Source organism: Lygodium microphyllum, chromosome 17 (assembly GCF_053477565.2).
Source record: "Lygodium microphyllum isolate KBCC chromosome 17, Lygodium_microphyllum_v1.1.10, whole genome shotgun sequence".
Taxonomy (NCBI): Eukaryota; Viridiplantae; Streptophyta; class Polypodiopsida; order Schizaeales; family Lygodiaceae; genus Lygodium; species Lygodium microphyllum.
The window spans coordinates 118,653,954-118,674,070 of NC_141151.1; the positions used below are offsets into that span (position 1 = coordinate 118,653,954).

At 42.2% G+C, this 20,117-nt stretch overlaps 1 protein-coding gene across 2 annotated transcripts in view; it reads right to left on the reverse strand.

Annotated features, from left to right (window-relative positions):
- LOC148022293 (mannosyl-oligosaccharide glucosidase GCS1-like) overlaps positions 1–20,117 on the reverse strand; it is a 188,767-nt gene that overhangs the window by 157,165 nt on the left and 11,485 nt on the right. For both annotated transcript variants that reach the window (XM_087697922.1, XM_087697921.1), the window contains exons 2-4: positions 13,882–13,955; positions 13,633–13,774; positions 13,393–13,502 (exon numbers count right to left, since the gene is read on the reverse strand). In XM_087697922.1, the coding sequence (XP_087554048.1) occupies positions 13,393–13,502; positions 13,633–13,774; positions 13,882–13,955 (326 nt within the window). The remainder of the gene's footprint in view (positions 1–13,392; positions 13,503–13,632; positions 13,775–13,881; positions 13,956–20,117) is intronic.

Below are 20,117 nucleotides of genomic sequence, written 5' to 3' on the forward strand. Positions count from 1 at the left end.
GCATTGGTGGGCAAGTTACTTTTGACCAACAATAAAGCAATCATTCTGCCAGATGAGGACCATGATATGTGGTCCATCCTACCCAGGCAAGATGGGAGCTCTATACACACTAGCTAGGTGATGATACCATGTAAGAATGTGCAACCGAAGAAGGAACACAAACACAGAGACAAAAGAACACAAAGAGACTGCAAGAAAAGAATAAAGAAATCTGCACTCGACAAGGAAAGAATGCTAAATATGGAAGGAGGACTGATCAGTCCCTACACGCAGCCCACAACGTCAATGAGGGCACCAGATCAAGCTGATGACGATGGCAACACCGAAGACGGAGGAAGATGACGAAGTCAAAGTGTGCACCTGCCAAGGAAGCAAGAAGACGATCTGCCAATTGAGTAGGGGAGGCTATAAATAGCCAAATACCCCCAAATCTGGTCGACCTGAAATCTAGGGCCAAAATATGGCCGACCATCATTTAATGCTGGTAAAAATGCCAGTTGAGCTCAAAAATATCCTGAAAAGGGTGGATAATGTCAAGCAATGAGGCAAACTGCAATATGCAAAAACTGCCCAGGAAATGCACAAAAAAATCCCGACTGGAGGAGAAAATGCACTAAAAGGCAATAAACTGACTGTTCTAGAATGAACTTCCTCCTCTATCAAAACAAGTGACAGATGGATCAAAGCTCCTAAATTCCTCATCTGACTCAGATTAAGGCTCACAAGCAAGAGATGACAAGGCATGACAAGCATGAGTGCTAACAAGTTCAAGCACAAGACCACTTGGGAGTCAAAATAGCCTAGCCAATTTAATTATGGATGGGCGCTACTAATTTTCTAAGCAAGGATAAAGGGCTAAATTAATTCTGAAATTTAATTTAAATGGCTCAAATTTCCATTTAGAAGACTACCAAGTAGTAGAGCAAGCTACAAATGTCAAAAGTGGATGCAATGATAGAAGGGTAGAAGACTGTTGGACACAATACAAGAGAGAAGAGAAAACACAAGAACAGAGAAACTAAGGAACACTGTGCAGAGAGAACTCAAAGATATGCCCTCAAGAAATTGAATCCATATGCTAACCAACGTTCGCATACAACAGTGAGTCACTAGCTGAGTGGGCACTAGCACTAACTCCCTCTCTCCAACAAAACCTCCTCTGGAAGTTTGCAAGTGAATGAATGAATGTGGAAGGAAGCCCAATAATAAATAGGCAAAAATATGCCTAAATCTAGATCAGGTTGGCCAGCAATAAAATAATCTTAAATGCTGGTTGGCCATAAAATAATTGCATAAAATCACAAAAATAGGCATCAAAAAAATGCATAAACTATGCTTGTCCCTAATCCACTAAACTGCATCTAGATTCAATCATGAGCTAACTGATTTGCTAACACCCTCCCTCAAAGCATGGGTGATCTAATACAATACAATGATACGATGACCCATCCTAGTCCATACAATAGAGACTATTAGAATACCACCATGGATACCAAAGTACTGAGTGGCCAGCCCACCACCAAGGTGCCTCCAAGAGAACCTGATGTCAATGTGGATCGTACGAGCTCCTAAAAATAGAGAAAAATCACAACCGCTCTCTATGTCTCTCATCAACACCTCATAGTAGCATACATGACCATCATGTCAACAATGCCTCTAAGCATATGTGATCATGGATGCCTTGCCTTTGGCCACAGCACCAAAGTGTCCCCTCATGTGAGCTCGCACTAGAAGCGAATTCCGCTCTCTATCACGAAACAGTCCAACTTGAACCAGGATGTCAATCCCAACCCATGATTTCAAACCTATCTTTTTTTACTTCAATCAATACAAAAGGAATGTCCCTCATCTTTCAACGAGTTATCCTCATCCTCCACCAACTCCAACATGGATCTTTTGGACAAGGCACGAAAAGGGTCATCTTCTTCACAGAAGGGAAAGGGGCTAGCCACCCCTCTCTCTGCTACTTTCTAGTGACAAGTGATGAGATTATCCCTCAGGACTCTGGAGTGCCCAAGATGGAGAGTGAGGGGGTGGTGAGGTAGGACAGGAGTGCCTCATCTATACAAATATATAGGTGCAAAGGATCTAAAGACAAACTTCCCTTTTGCATCAACTAAAGTCTTGTAGATTTTGAAATCCTCAAGCTGGGATTGATATTCGGGTTCATGGTGGGTTATTTTATAACAAAGAGCGGATTGGCTCCCAGTCCAAGCTCACATGAGAAAACACTTTGGCAGTCTAGCCAAAGGTAGGGAATCCATGGTCACGTATGCTCAAAGGCATTGTTGAGAGGATAGTCATGTATACTATTGCGAATCATTGTTTATAGACATAGAGAACTTCTACCATTCTTCTTTGTTTTCAAGTTTTGGTACAATCAACATCAACATCACGTTCTCTCTAAGGCACCTTGGTGATGCCTCGATCACCCATTGCTTAGATATCGATGGTCCTATTTTGATGATCTTTGTTTAAGGACTATGATGAGTCATTATCATTATATCATTGCATTGTATCAGATCACCCATGATCTGAGGGTGTTAACAAATTAGTGAGCTCATAGTGTGTCTCTACATGCATTGTGGGTTGGGTATATAATTTTAAATTGTGCATTTCTTTTTGTAGGCACCTGATTTATTAGGACAACTAGACATTTTGCTAGCCAACTTCCATATTCTATTATTATTGTGTAGCCGAATTTTTGCTGGTTCTTGCTGCTAGCAATCTAATCAGCTCATAAGTGAGTCTAGGCATGTGCCTTAGTGGGACAAGCATTACTGATTATTTAAGGAATTTTTTATTTGTCATTATGATGGTGATTTCGGCATTTATTGCTGGCTTGGCTCCCTCCTCCATGGTCTTATAATTTATCACTTGCAACTCTTGTGTAGACCCTGTTGGAGAGAGGGAGCCAGTGCTAATGCCCTGACTCACTCTTGTACGCAATTGTCTCCCATTTGGTATATGGATTTCATTTCCCGATCATATCTTTGAGTTCTCCTTTGCAGTGTTCATGTGTTTTTCTCTTCTCTCTCTCTTCTATCTTGTGTTCAGTAGTTTATTTCAGCATTCTTCTATGCTTCCATTGCTACATCCACTTTTGACACTTGCCTCAAATTTCAGGATCTACGTTCTTATTGCTCTTTACTGCTGATTTTGATCAACTGTGTCTGCTGTCTACTTTTGTCAGCCTGGGCAATATCAATCTGCTCTCAATCGGCCTATCTACTGCCCCCAATTCTGTGTTTTCATCAGCAAAACCTGCATTTCATCCTGTGGCAGCCTGCATTTTGACATTTTGCACGCATTTTTAGTTTTGTCATCTCCTATAGGCTGGGCATAGTGTTTTCAGGCTGCTGTTGCTGATTTTGATTGATTTCCCCCTGCCTAATCTGATTTTTCCTTATGCAGCAGTCATCTTTGTGATGAGCTTCTTTCTTCACTACGTGTGAACTCCATTTAGTGCAGTCTGTGTTGTGCTTTAGCTGTACTCGCTCTCTCTAGTCCTTATCTTCTCTTTCTATCCTCTCCAAATGGCTCCTCCCTGTTGTTTTACTGATGACAAACTTCACAGCCTTGATTACTTAACCTAAAGTGCTATTATGAAAGCATGGTTTGTGCAGAAGACTATGGTACATGGTTTTAGGAGCTATAGAGCATCCTCAGCTGGCTGCTGCCCACTACTCTTCTAGATGATTGAGACGAGGACACTCACAAGAACGTTGTGCTTACATGGGATTCCGACAATGCATGTACATATTCTTCTCTTCTTCATTGTATCTCTATAGAGGTTCTAATGATGGAAACATCCCACAAGATAGCTTCAACGATCTATGCGAACCTTTATGTGAGAGAGGACAGGATCAAAGCTCAGCATAGAAAACCAATAGATAGTATGAGAGTGAAGCTCGACACCCAGTGCAATAAATTGAGAGAGTGTAAACTGAAAGTACAAGGTACAACCCTTAAACCTTAGGTTGTAGGGGGTGTTCACACCCGAACACGGTAAGTGCCCATAACTGTGTGTCATAAGCACATACGAAATAATACCATAAGTCTGGGGGAAAAACCCTCTCCTAGCGAGAGTAAAAAGTGCCCCAGTGTCCTACTGATCACCAACACTCCTATGAGAGCATAGGCGTGAGTATAGCATGAGTGAAATATCCAACAAACCCCCCTGCAGTGAAGAGTGATCAAGAGTACAAGGATCATCCACCACCCAAGGAGATCAAATTTAAAGCATTGCGAAATGCTTCAAATTTTTCACGAGGAAGAGGTTTGGTGAAGATATCTCCCACATTATTGGTGGTAGGACAATAGACAAGGCCGATATCACCTACATGTAGCCTCTCTCTGACAAAGTGATAATGTACCTCAATATGTTTCATGCGTGCATGAAACACAGGGTTCCGTGCGACTGCAATGCCACTCTAACTGTCAGTGAACAAAGAAGTAGACTCCGTAATACATACATCTAAATCAACTAGCAAGCGTCTAATCCATACGCATTCAACTGTGGTAGTGAAAGCTACCTTGTATTCAGCTTCACATGACGATGTGGCAACAGTGGACTGTTTCTTGCTAAGTCAAGATATGCAAGACGAGCTAAGAAAGAAACAATTGCTACTAGTGGAGTGACATGAATCATAATCACCAGCCCAATCAGAATCACTGTAAGCATGTAACTGCAGAGGTCCCCCGCTGGCATAAAGCAATCCAAGAGATCTCGTACCATGCAAGTAACGGAAGACACGCTTAACAGCTTGCCAATGTGACATGCGTGCCAGATGTATATAATTGCTCACGGCTGAAACTGCAAACTGTATATCCGGCCTAGTGTTGCATAAGTAAATAAGACATCCAACTGCTGGAGCATATGTGTGTATATCAAACAAATCACTGCCATCATGCAATGGCAGTTTAAGTCCAGGTTCCATTGGTATACAAACTGGCTTGCAATCCTGTAAGACAAACTTCTCCATAAGTTTACCCATGTTTCTTGACTGTGATAACCCAATACCTCTAGAATCATGTATGAACAGAATGCCCAAGTAATAATGCAAAGACCCCAAGTCCGACACGTCAAAAGTTTGCTGTAAATTTTGTTTAAATGCTGAAATCTCATCAGCATGTGTCCCTGTGAGCAAGAGATCAACAACATATAGACAAATGATCAGCATGGATCCCCCCTCTTTATATATGTAAAGAGTAGACTCAGATGAGCTGTTTATGAACCTTTGGCTAAGCAAGAAAGCATCTATCTTTGCATACCAAGCTCTAGGATCTTGTTTTAAACCATATAAAGCTTTTTTCAACTTGCAAACCAAGTGTTCCAAGCCCTCAACTGCAAAACCAATGGGCTGCTATACATATACTTCCATGAAGTTCCTCATGTAAAAATGTAGTTTTAATATCCAAATGATGCATAGTCCATCCATAATGAGCAGCCAAAGCAACCATAGACCTGATGGTCGTCATACGGGAAGTAGGAGCAAGTCTCTTCTCATAGTCTATGCCTTTCTTCTGTGCATAGCCTTTGGCTACAAGCCTTGCCTTGTATTTGTCAATGGATCCATCTGCATTCCGTTTCAGCTTGTAGACCCATTTTGTTCCAATGGCTTTCTTCCCAAATGGCAAAGACACCAAATCCCATGTTTGATTCTTAATGATACAATCCAATTCAGCTTGCATTGCTGCCATCCAATGCACACTCTGTTGTGCATCCTCAAAACATTCAAGCTCCTCATCATCAAGGGTGCTTGCTACCATAAGGAACCCCATGGTATGTGCAGTATCATGCATACGAGCTTGCCTTCTAGTACGACCAGCCATGGGTGCATCCAGATGACTATCTTTCATAGTTTGTAAATACCATCTAGGCATTTATCTTGCCTCCTCACTGTGCATAAGCTCTTGCTGAATTTCAGTTCCAGCACTTTGCTGAATATACAGATCAGCCAATGGATGATTTTCTGCATTTTCCAAAGGAGCAGCTGGCTGAACATTGAGTTCACTTGCTGAGACTCCAACTGAATCACAAAATGTAATGGGTAGCAGCCCTTCAAATACATCACGGGCAGCCTGATATGTGTCTAAACCACCCAATGACAATTCTGATTTTTCATCAAATAGTACATCCCTACTGACAAACACCTTTTTAGAAACAGGATCATAGAGTCTGTAACCTTTGCTCTCACCACTATATCCCACAAAAATGCATTTAACAGCCTTGTTATCCAACTTTTTTCTAAGTATCTTTGGAATATGTGCATATGCAAGGCACCCAAAGCTATGAAAGTGTCCAACAAAAGGTTTCCGGCTGTTTGAAGCCTCAAAAGATATAATTTTCTTCAAAGCTTTGGTGGGGCATCTGTTCAAAACATGGCAAGCACACATGACTGCTTCCATCCAAAAACTATGAGGCAAGCTCTTTGCCTTCAACATACATCTGGCCATCTCCATGAGTGACCAATTCTTCCTCTCTGAGACTCCATTCTGTTGTGGAGTAAAAGCAGTAGTGTACTAATGGACAATGTCCTTTTGCTTCAAAAAGGAATTCAGCATAGAGGACATGTATTCCCCCCCTCGGTCCAAACGAAGAGTCTTAATTTTACAACCAGACTGGTTTTCAACAAGTGCAATAAAAGCCAAAAATGCATCATACACTTCTCACTTTTTGACCAAAGAGAAGACCCAACAAAATCGAGTAAAGTCATCAATAAAAGTCACAAAATAGTAACATCCTCCCAATGACTTTATCTACATAGGCCCACATACATCTAAATGCACTACTTGCAATTTGGCTGTTGCTCTAAAAGCAACATCACGGGGAAACGAAAAAAGATGCATTTTTCCCAAAATACATCCTTCGCACAAGTGCTCAAGAGGTATCTCCAGTAGAGGTAATCCATCTAGCATCTGCGTACGCTGCAAGAGCATCAAACTCTGCCTATATCATAGTAGGAGTAAGACTAGATGTCAAATACACTCTGATCAACTAAAAGAGCATCCAACTTGTATAACCCATAACATAAAGTACCTGTCAAGACCAAAGTCATGTGTTCTTTGTCTCTCACCGTGCATCTCTCACCATGCATCTGTCATCATCAAATGTGACCTGTAATCCACAACGTGCCAAAGAAGAAATAGAGAGCAAATTCTTCTTTATGTCTGGCACAAATAAAGTATCCTATAGGCAGAGAATAGAGCCATCAATGGCTGTGAGCACAATCTCCCCAATACCTCGAACAGGGTATGATGCATTGTTGGCACACTGTACAGACTTGCCAACTGGAGCTGCATGAACAGATGCAAATAATTCTCTGCGATATGTAATATACCTCTAAGCATCATTCTCAAAAAACCAAGTGTCTTCATCCTCAGTAGAGCTAAATACTTGATATGCCCAAGAGGTGTCATAACTGCATGTGTAAAAACAATAGTCCCTATTTGCAACAAAGGACGCCGATTCAGTAGCAGTGAAAGGAGCATCAGAAACACGCATTTCTGACTCCTCCTCCTCCTTGGTGATTCGCTTCTTGCACTTAGTGATGTAGTGGCTTGGCTTCTTACAGTAATGGCATTTGCCCTTTTTCGCTTTCGTGCCCCCTTGTTTTTTCTTGCTTGTGATATGCCAGAAGTTCCAAAACTTTGCAGAGCATTCTTCACTTGGAGCCGCCTTTGCCCTTCTGTCTAGCCATAAAAGCCTACTCATAGGCTATAGCATCCACACCACTATTTCTTCTTGTTTGCTCCTCCTCTAGACGCAAAGTCACTAGCTGAAGAAAAGTGATTGACTGTGCAGCAACCCTCATGGTGAGGTTTAAGGCCACATGAAAAGCCAAGTACGAAGGAGGTAATGAGTTCAAAGTGGTAGATATCATTTGTGCATCCGAATAGTACTCATCAACATTCATGAGTTGCTCTTGCAAGTCCTGAATTTCATTCAAGTGATCCTGAATAGAATCACCTTCATCCATTTTCAATGTCTCTAGCTCTTTCTTTGAGAAAGAGATGTGAGTCTCATTCTTGCCTGCAAACATCTACTCCAAAGTTAGCCAAGCTTCTCATAAAGAAGCTGCTGAACGAATGTGGGGGATGATTGACCGCTGAACTGCTAATGCAATCAGCGTCAAAGCCTGTGCATCCTGTTTATCCCATGCTTTTTGAGCTGCTGTTCTTTGTGGAAGTGGCTGAAGTGGAGCAGACTGGGTTACCCATTGTGCATGTCGTCCTGGAGGAGTAGCTGGAGCCACAACTCCAGGTTGAGCTTCTTCTCCACTAACATAATCCCAAAGATTTTTGGCCACAAGTACATTCTTCATCATGAAGGACCAAAGTGAATAGTTATTTCCATCCAGTCTGTCCTCATTGGATACGTAGGTGAAGACATCTCCTCCCTGATTTGCCATGATTATCAATTACCAAGAAAAAGCAAAAGGGCAATGTGAAAGCAGGACCACACTGGAAATCTGAAAATTTCCAGAAATTGCAGGAAATAACTTTTTGCAATTAGTATACAGAGATGCACTCTGTCTATCAAAACTATCTTTAATGCACGCATTTCAATGTGCAATTAGTGTTCAGCAACATTGTACCAGCAAAATCCCCAATATTTCCTGCCTTAAATTTCTTCAAAATAGTCTTTCTGTAACTGTCACTGCAGTGCGTATGCCAATGTCCTGAGAAAACATAAAAGCCCCAAAAAATTTTATGAATGTGCCCAAGAAATTTGCATCCAAAGTGTCCCAGTCACGTTTCTGAATGTTGTGCCTGTTACGTAGGAACCCCTGCTTCAAGAAATTTATGCTGGAATTAAAATTTTTTAAAAAATTACCAAAAATTTACGGGTCGACAAGCGGCAGGTGTCAAGCGGATTGGTTGGCGCTTCAAACGGGCTGTCTGCAACGTGGTGAGGGAGTCTGACAAGCGGCCGTCTCAGGCAGGTATCAGGCGGCGTGACTGACGGGTGGAGCGTGCAGCAACGAGTGGGACATCTGAAGGCTGTGATGCCAGGGGCACGACAGGTGACGAACGGCATAGGGCACAGTCAACGGGCGAACAGGAGGCATCAAGCGAGTACTGATGACAAGCTTAGGGACTGCAGGCGGCGCTGAAGGCACGCACAAGCGAGGCGAGCAGAAGTCTGGGAGGTGGCACAACACAGGGGGGGCACTGGTCTAGGCGGGCACTGGTCTCATGCAAGGTGATTGCTGACGAACGGAGTGTGCGCAGTCTAAACTGGCGGACAATAGGCGTCTAGCTAGACGGCTTCAAGAAGTAGGTTAAGCTACTACAGGTAGTGTTGAAACTGACCCGGGGGGGGACAATAACGACAGGGAACAGTGTTGGACTGAGCCAGAAGCTCCTAGAGACTGAGCGGAGCTGAGCTGAACTGCACTGAGTAGAACAGAGCCAATGCTCTGATACCAAATGTAAGAGAGGACAGGATCGAAGCTCAGCACAGAAAACCAGTAGACAGTGTGAGAGTGAAGCACGACACCCAATGCAATAGACTGAGAGAGTATAAATTGAAAGTACAAGGTACAACCCTTAAACCTTAGGGTTGTAGGGGGTGTTCACACCCGAACACGATAAGTGCCCTCAAGTGTATGTCATAAGCACACACGAAATAATACCATAAGTCTGGGGGAAAAAAACTCTCCTAGAGAGAGTAAAAAGTGCCCCAGTGTCCTAGTGATCACCGAGACTCCAATGTGAGCGTAGGCATGAGTGAGGCATGAGTGAAACACCCAACACTTTATATGTTGTACAAGGCTCCGTCGACAATGCATGGAGTTACCCTTTATGGACAGCTCTGGCAAATAAAGTTTGAGCCAAAGGATACTATCCAATCCTTATTGCTTCATATTACCCAAGTACATGATCAGCTCCATCACATGCGATCCCCCCTTTCAATGGCTCATCTTGTGGGGACTCTGCTCTACAAGCTCCCTCCGGAGTTTGATGGAGTAGCCATTGCTTCGCAAGCCCAGACATCATCGACACCAATGAGCTTTACACATATATCCTCGATGCAACTTGAGCATGAGGCATCTTTGCAGTTAAAAGGGAGTAGCCATTGCTTCGCAAGCCCAGACATCATCGACACCAATGAGCTTTACACATATATCCTCGATGCAACTTGAGGAGGCATCTTTACAGTTAAAAGGGAGGCTTTCATTTCAACATGGTGGCTCCAATGAGGCATTTGCTACTGACAGTAAGAAGAAGTCGAACGCCTAGTGTTATCACTGTGGTAAGAAGGGACATTTGTACAAGGATTGTAAGGAGTTAGTAGCTTTGAGGAAGAAGAAGGAAAAAAAGAAGTAGAATATAGACGACTCCACAAGTCATATGCCTCCAACTCTGACCCGGATCCTCCGACCAAGGCCAAAGCACAGAAGGGGTCATCTTCAGATCAAGGGAACAGCTTGGTTGCCCCTCCTCCTACTGCTTTCTAGTACGTGTGATGGAGTCATCCCTCAGGACTCTCTAGAGCCAAAGAGAGAGTATGAGAGGGTGGAGAGGTGGGGTAGGCAAGCATCGTCTATATAGGTATGCATGTGCACAAGTTCCAGAGAGGGACTTTCCTTACGCATTGACTGAAGTTTGGTAGGTTTTGAAATCTTGGAGCTAGGATTGACTTTCAAGTTCACGATGTGTTGATAGAGAATAGGATTGACTCCTAGTCGGAGCTCATGTGAGGAGTTTGACGGTCTTGGCCAAAGGTAAGAAATCCAAGTTTACGTATGCTTAGAGGCATTTTTAACAAGGTGATCATGTATGCTCCTACAAGGCATTATTGACAAATACAAAGAACTGTTATGGTTCTTCTCTATTTTCAGACTCTCGTACGATCAACATTGACATCAACGTCAACTTCTTTCCAAAGCACTTTGCTGGCGGCTTGATCACTCACTACCTAGATATCCATGGTCCTATTCTAGTTGTATTTGTTGTATGGACTATGACAAGTCATTATCATTGTATCATTGTATTGTATCAAATCCCCCATGATCTGAGCGAGGATATTAGCAATCTAGTCAACTCACGAGTGAGTCTCAACATGTGCCTTAGTGGGACAAGCATTACTAATTTCGTAAGGCATTTTTTATTCGTCGTTATGATGGTGATTTTGGCATTTATTGCTAGCTGACTAGCATTAAATTTTGGCCGACCTTATCACACTGTTGACATATTTCCGGCCTATTTATTTGGGTCCCTCCTCCATAGTCTTATCATTCATCACTTGCAGATTCTTGTGCAAACCCTCACGGAGACAGAGAGCCGGTGCCAGTTTCCATGCATCCAATGACTCACTGTTATACGCAGCTATCTCATGTTCGGTACATGGATTTCATTTTCCGAGCATATCTCTTAGTTCTCCTTTGCAATGTTCTTGTGTTTTCTCTTTTCTCTCTCTTCTATCTTGTGTTCAATAGTTTATTTCAATATTCTTTAATGCTTCCATAGCTACATCCACTTTTCACACTTGCCGATTTATTGTCTAGCTCTCTCCTTTAAAATCATTCATTCACTACGGTCTTCCACAGCAGCAGGCTCTATTGTGCAGACGGAGCTAGTGGTAGTGCCCACACAACTAGTGACTCACTATTGTATGCAATTGTCTCGTGTTTGGTACATGGATTCCATTTCCGAGCAACTGTAACCAGTCTTTCTCCTCGGATAGGGTGGTAAATAACCTGATTAAGCACTATTTACAGCAATTAACAAATTCACAAAACTGAAAGGTATACTTTATCATATAATCTTAGACATTGGACGCCCTATTGGCACCAAAACTGACGCCCCTTTTGGTATTTATTTAACTTAATTGAAAAAGAAGTTGATGTACAATGGGATTCTCCCAATCCCTTTCGGTATTCCAACTCCCCTTACTATTCAAAATGGCTAGCAAGTCTCTAATCTGATTTGCCTCTTGATTTGGGCAATCAATTGGCCTTTATCCACTTTGATGGAGATAGAAAATGCCCCAAATTCAATTATTCGCTAGTCCCTCCACTTGAATAGGCTAAGAATAGCTTCAGCCCTATTGAATCCAAGTCTTGGATCTTCCAATTTCTGGCACGCTTTCCAAGACTGCTGCTAAACCCTAATTTCTATTGTTCTAGATTAGGGTTTACAGCAAAGAATTCTAAAATTTCTCAACCTCTGGTGATCTCAATGCTGCAATCTTTGGAGCAAGGCTGTAGAAAGGCTGGGAGATGAGAGAGAATGCTGAGAAGAGAGAAAATTCAGACTTTTTTCGCGAAGAACTGAAGAAAATCTGTCATTTACTGTTATTGCCCTGTCTCAACAACCTGTAGATGTTGTCGCCTATTGTTGATTGGTCTTCTCCTTCCCCTGGCTACCTCAGAAGGTCCTCCAATGGCTACAAATCAGACCAATAGCATCTCCTCCCTCTCTCTTGCAAGTTGAATACACTAAAAATGCCTCTCTCCAGCCTCTAAAGACGTTTTTCAATCTTGCATGGGCATTTTTGACAAGTGGCAACCTTCCCAAATGGTTTTACAATTTATTCAATTACTCTTCACCAATTGCTAGAATATGCTAAGAAATTGTTGAGGAAATGTCTCAAGATGAGAGAGAAAATTGATAGAAAGGAGTATCTCTTGAACGTTAGCTTTGATGGCGATTCCAATGGTACCAACAGCTTCAAAAGAGGGGTACACTCGACAACTGCAAGCCCTCCTCTTCTATTTCCGCCTCTCACTGAGGTAAAGAAGAAAACCTATTGTCCTTATCGTGTCATGTTACGCAAACAGTTGTCGCCTATCTCAAAGCTAATCTGGCAGCTCCTCCTTCCACCCTCAGTCTCTAAATGGCTGCCTCCACACTCAGCTAGTCCCAAACAACCTTCTCTCAGCTTGCATGGGCAAGTTTGCCAAGGGGCAACCTTCCAAAAGCAATAATGATAGGTCATCTCTCAAGTGCACATGCAACTAAAATTTACTGCATATAGCTACAATGGGCCTCATGCCGTGCAAGTGCTCAATGATGGTGCAATAAGTGCATCAACCCAACCCATGGCATTTGAATTTCAGCTGTCCATGGAAGTTAGATCCAAAGAAAAAGTCTTTCTTCTTTAAATTGAAAGGTGGTTCGCAAATGGCCTTTCCGTTTGCACTTGTTTTCTTCATTTTTTTTCATTGGGGATGCAACAGTACTTCTTCAATAGCAACTTGATAGATCCCATCAATCATCAGAATGTCAAAACAAAGCTCTTACATGACTCTCAAGCATTACAAAAACGTGTTTATTCTGGAAGAGGTGAATCCTTAGTGAAGTGTTTGGGCATTACAGCCATTGACTTGTGTCCCCTTTACTTAAATCTATATTTCACTACACACACACTGAAAAAAATACCTTGTATCTTTCAAAGAAAGGCGGACTGCCCAATCACCTCCAAACCCACTAGTTGGAAACCTTGCCTTCAAGAAAGTAGTTGATATCGAAACACTTCCATCTACAATTTCCTGCAACAGTTAATTGAAGGAAACTTCTTGGTTCAATGAAATCTGTGAACAAGAAAGAGTGGCCCTATATTCAGAAACCAATCTCATGGAACATAAACAAAAGGCCTCAATGCTTGGCAATTGAACAAACCTGTCTTCCATAAGACACCCCATCATGTCTCAGCCATCCATATTGCCTCAATTTGTCAGAGGCTTCGCATGTGTGACGAATTGCAAGCATTTCTTCATTAGCAGTAATCCACATTAATCCTGCAAGTAAAGATTTTGGAACCCTGCATAGCACAGGCACTTAGTTCCTCCAAGTAAAGGATCTGGAGTCCTGTTCAAGCACTGTCATTACACTCTTAACAGACCCATATCCAATCACTTGATTGCACACCTTGCCCGTATTCCAAGGTATAAGTGTGGTCGATAGGTTCCCCAGAACAAATCCTCTTGGTGCTTCCCTTTAAACTGCAAACACGTGTGCAAAAAATAAGCCCCTATACAAGCAAAGCTGTTGCATATATGCAATATAATACAAGGAAGGATACATGATGATGAAAAATTTTAAGCAACTCCTTCAATAGAGAAGGGGTTGTTCCTATGGACAATAGCTGAAATTTTTTTAAACACTGCATAAAAACGTTGGCATAAAAGCAAGCATGGAAACATCCACATTGACACCCCTAACTGGAGTACTGCAATAGACTATGTCACTCTCATCACTTCCGTTCATGCTCTGCTTTCAGTCCCAAAGGGGCTTCTTTAAAAGTCATATCCTGTTTGTTATCCCAAGTTGAGCAACATCCATAAAGATCATTCTGTTGGAGAAAGTTCCCTTTTCTAGTGTGACTGTACAGTCTAAGTGGAAAGCTTTTGTGGCAGCAAAACATGCATGAGAACAGCTTGTGCAGCACAATTTAGACAGAGCATTTTAGGTGAACCATCTGTTTTTAGTAGGCAGTTCTTTGCAGGCAAGAGTGGTAAACCACATAGGGTGTGAAGCTGCTAGGTGGGGTGATTTCCTAAGGTGTGAAGCTGCTAGGTGCGCAGATATTCTGGATCATGACTAGCTTCTTCCTTGGCTAGTTCAAGGATAGGGTTGCTAGGCACAGTCAGGTATGCAGCTGGGTAACTACCCAATCAGGCAGTTTTACCACAGCACTCTGGTGATCTAGTGCAGGGGGTTTCTGCTGGGCAGCTACTTCAAAGCCTCTTATAACCTCTCACATAGCTGTAAAAAGCAGTTTACAGCAGTCCAGTCGTTTCCATACCAGTGGTTTACTGCAAGAAAGCTTACTGACTTCCCGATAGCTACTTCTCAGTTCCCAATCTAGGCCATGGGGATTAACTCCTCTTCGTTGTAGCTCTCCAGAAACAGTGGATAAGAATCGCTGACAATAGACTTAGGCATGCCATGATGCTTGAAGATACACACTATGAACATTTTCACCATATCCTTTGCAATGACCTTCCACAATAGCAAGAAATAAGTCCCCCTTATTAAACCTGCAAATAATAGCCCACCTGCCAACATTTCCTAAACCAAACCTTGGGAAGATCAGGATAAATCTATGGCAATGCTCTTCCATGGTCTGTCTGAAATAAATGACGCCACCCTGGTGGCTCCTGCCAATTATACTGGGTAATTAGTAGAATGAAATATACAATGATGGGGAACATGTTAAACCCTAGAGACAGCCACCATCTCCCACACCACATCAGTGATCTCCCAGAAGCTGTAACATCATAATACATACAAACAATGACAATCAGCTAGGACTATGAATACCCATAAAATTAGTGATCAAGCCACAACCAAGGTGCCTCAAAAAGACACCGATGCCAATGTCAATCATCCTAGATCCCTAATCATAGAAAATGGAAGTAGTCAAATCACGATATCTATCACTAATGCCTTGCAGAAGCACATCGTGCCCATGAATTCCCTCCTTCAACTACACTACCAAAATGTTTCCGCATGTGAGAACAGACTAGGTGCAACCATTGCTCACTATCCAACCTCCCATCATGGAGCTAGACCACACCAATGCCAAGATTGTGGGCTGCCAGACTAATCTGATGCATGTGGCAAGCTCCCTCAAAGTCCATGGCATCAAGAAATCAATGAAGCTGGCAATCCCAACCACCACCCTCTCATGGCCCATTGAGCTAAAAATGCATTTGCTTTATTAAAACAGCCCCAAAACTCAAATCAATTAATGAATTAAAACCTTTTATTAAAAAGAAACACCGCCCTCCAAAGTTTTTATGCCCCCAAACTTTCTACAAATACATAGGCCGACCTCCATTCAGCCCAATCTCATTTTTGCAATTTGCAGGTGTTGTAGCTTTGTTATCCACACCACCTTCACAGGGTATCACAGTTAAAGCTGTCTATCATCATCCTCTACTATCAAGTGCTTGCTGCCCCAAATCTTCCAAGTAAAAGGGCAGGAGATGTTGAGAATCAGAGTTTGCAGCAGTAGAATGTGTGCACAAGAGGGAGAAGAGAGCTCAAAGTACAAGAATGAAATCTTGCCTACTAAGTTGCTTAGAGTACAACTTGGGTACACTCTCTCACAAATGATAGTGACCCATAGGCTGTTTATATAACCCTTTGCCAGCTAGGGTTAGGGTTTCCCCTGCCCCTAGGGCTATTCACACTCATCTGCCCTTATACTCCCTTGCTTACAGTGGGTTTCTATGCCCGTCTTCTAACACCCCCCCTCAATGCTAGGGTGGCATTGGATTACAAGGCATGTAAAAGATTCCCCCCCTTTTTGGAATGCCTTTATAAATCAGGCCTACAAGGTTGTTTTAGATAGATAATTTAAGTATTCAAAACAGTCGATCTTCAGATGAATTGGAGACATAGTTGGCCACCAATTCTTTGGGTATTTCAGGAGTGTTGGGGCATTTACTAGTGATATGCCCTGTCTTCTTGCATTTGTTACATTTCATCTTCTCGGGATACTTCTTCCAGCAGTTGTTTACAATATGTCCTTTTTTCTTACAGAAAGAACATTTAGTGAGAACTATATGAACCAATACTTGTTCACAGGAATTTGAAGTTGCCTGATTGTTGCTGCTTTCTTTGTGGTTCCTCTTTTTTTCATCCAAACAGGACTGAATGGTACTTGCCAAAGTAGGATCTGGAATGTTGGTGAGAGTGGTTACAAGAGTAGGAAACACCTATTTTACAGCTTTTAGGAGAATAGCAATAGCATCTTCTTCATGTATTGGAGCTTGTACAGAAGCAAGCTGTGGCATAAGTCCCTTCATATGAGAAATGAATTTTCCCAAATCTTCTCCTGAACGATATTCCAAGCTAAAGAATTCAATTTTAAGGAAGATTTTAGTATTTTTGCCAGTGGCTCCATAGAGCTTTTCAAGCTCATCCCATTTTTCTTTAGCAGTGTTTAGTTGATCAACATGATGAATCAAGGATTCATCTAAGTGTAGCATTATGATTGCTTGAGCACGTTGGTCATCCTCTATATCAATCATATTTGCAGAGTTTACAGCTCTACTGCCTTGAATAAGAGGCCAATACCCTCTCTCCATCATTTTGTATTTTATAAGTACCTGCCATGGGTGGAAATCCTTACCATTAAACTTTCGAATTTGAGGACGGACATCAGCATATGTTGTGGTCATTGGGAAGGTCTTACCACTTGTTAGGACAAGGGCAATGTCTAGTCCCTTACAAACTTTTCACTGAATGCGGAAGCAAATTAGACAAAGTGAAGTCAAAGTTGCAATGAAGAGAAAGGCTGAAAATCATATAAGTGTAATATTTCAAAGTATGACTTTGGTGGTCCTTTCTTATGTGCAAGCTTCTTCCGAGGTTTAATAGTCTTTTTAGGTCTTAATGAAGTAAACCTAGACTGGACTTCAAGCTCCTCCTTGTGGTACGGCTTAGTGGATGAAGCTTGTGTTGGACACGGTTTGTCTATGATCTCAATGCTTGTTGCTGATGATTCCGAGGAGAGTACGATGACACTCATGCTATTGATTTCACTGACCAATGTACTTGAGACAAAGTCACTCACGGTACGCACTACACTTCTTGTGCATGATGGTCTATGTGTTAATTTTACACATAACCTTACAACAATATATGAAGAGGAATAAAAAACTCACTGGGTTTTAATGAATGCCCAGCAAGCAATTAACCTAATGATTTATGATTAGTGTTAAAAAAACACTATTGTCAAGCTTAGTGAAGTGCTTGAATGGAACCCGGTTGGAAGTCGGCTTCCCGATGCTTGGTGATGTCCATTGAGCATGCCCAAGAGCTTTAGAATCTGGAATAGGGTTCAAAGACTCTGCTTCAGTGATTAGAATCATTGTTAATGAAGCTCAGAGTGTAAAAATGACAAAATGTCAAGCTTGGAGCTTGTTGGCTATGGCTGCCCAAAAAAACACAGTTAGGGTTTGTCTTGTAGCAGCCAGCAGAGGTTGAATTTCTCAGAGCCCTCTTAGCTGAGGATAGCCCACTTAGGGGGCTATCAGAGCCCTAAGATAGCCGCACAGATTGCGCTGCCTGTTGCATGTACAGCAGCCCGAATTCTGCGCTGTCAGAAAACTGTGCCGTTTCTGGGATTTTCGCAATGCTGGCCTCACACATGGACAATGTCGGGGGTAGAACTAACGAGGAGCTACGCCCTGATGTGGGGAAAAGATCTCCAGAAGAAAGCACAGGCTAAGATGAAGGAAAGAAGAATAAGATGAAGAAAATGATATCTCATGTGCACTTAGTGATAACTGATACTGAGGGAAGCTGAGGAGATCAGAGATGGCTCTGATACCATGTTGAGAATCAGAGTTTGCAGCAGTAGAATGTGTGCACAAGAGGGAGAAGAGAGCTCAAAGTACAAGAATGAAATCTTGCTTACTAAGTTGCTTAGAGTACAACTTGGATACACTCTCTCACAAATGATAGTGACCCATAGGCTGTTTATATAACCCTTTGCCAGCTAGGGTTAGGGTTTCCCCTGCCCCTAGGGCTATTCACACTCATCTACCCTTATACTCCCTTGCTTACAGTGGGTTTCTATGCCCGTTTTCTAACAGGAGATGAATCTGTGACAGAAAGACTCAACCATAGTAGTATAGAAGAAACAATTCCCATTAGAAATATGTCTACAGTGAAGAGCCAATGTAAGGGGAAGACCCCCCTGTGAAGAAATGCTCTAAATGCAAAAAGCATGAATCCAATCGTACGACAAAGCACAAACTGATAAACACAGAACACAATTAGGATTAGGGTTAGGGTGACCCAGAAACAGTGAACACAATGAATAATAAAACGAATGAATTAATGAATATACAATGCTAATGCAGCAAACACACTATGTAGTGAATACAAAACTTCAAACTCTCGTATCTCTGGGATCAAGGTAGAGGTTATGAGTCGTAGAGTGTGTCGTACTCCGAACGGATCTCGAATCGCAGCAAAGGCAGTCTTCAAGTGTTGAACACCAACAAACGTAGCCAAGGAAGGCTAGATCTAATATAAACAATAATGTAGGAGAAAGAAAGACTAAAAAAACAGGTACTTGAGGAGAGAAAATTTGCACAACAACTGTTAGGTGCAAACGCAACAAACAGTGGTGAGAGAATGTCAGGGCACAACAGCCAAAAAACCAAAACACGGAGAAGATGATGGCAACAATTGTCAACAGGTGGTGATAACATCCAATTGTAGACGACAGGATTCAATTGTAGACAACAGCTCCTCGGACCTGGCGACAACAGCAAAAACGCGAGGAAGGCTGGAATCAAGTACCAAATGGTAGCAAGTGGCTGGTGGAAGCTTTGGCCATGATGTCCTCCATGAATGAAGTGTGGACACCAGAGTTATGGCTCCTGAAACATGCAAAAACGAGATTGAGGGAGAGTGGTGGGCTGCATATATATTTATAGAGAGTTTGGGGTTAGGGTTTTGCATGTGGGACACAGTAATTCTTTAGGATCGCGTCTCTTTTTAAAATAAGAGGTTTTCTTCATTAATTAGGCATGTTTTGGGGCTGTTTAAGTCAGGCTAATGCATTTTTAGCTTAACACCCCCCACCAACATTCTCCAAATGAATAACTTGCATTTGAAAGGCGTTTAATGTTAGCAATTTTTGTCATGCTTTATCATCTCCTGCTTGTGAGCCTCAGTCAAAGTCAAATGAGGACTTTAGGAGCTTTGACCTATCTATCACTTGTTTTGATAGAGTAGGTAGCTCATTCTAGAGCACTCAGTTTTGTGTGCATTTCTCGGGCAATTACTACTTTTCAGAGTCTACTTGAGCCTATTGGACATTGTCTACCCTTTTCAAGATTTTTTCAAAGCATTTCTAACATTTTTACCAAATGTTGGTCGGCCATATTTTTGGCCCTAGATTTTAGGTCGCCCAGATTTGGGGATATTTTGCTATTTATAGACTCCCCCACTCAGTTAGCCGATCATTCATCTCATCTTCCTCCTTCCCTTGCAAGTGCACACTCCGACTCCGTCATCTTCCTTCATCTTTGGTGCTACTGTCATCATCAATCTAACCTAGTGCCCTCACTGACGCTATGGGCTGCGTGTAGGGACTGATCAGTCTCCTTCCGCTTTTCCATTTGTATCAGCATTCT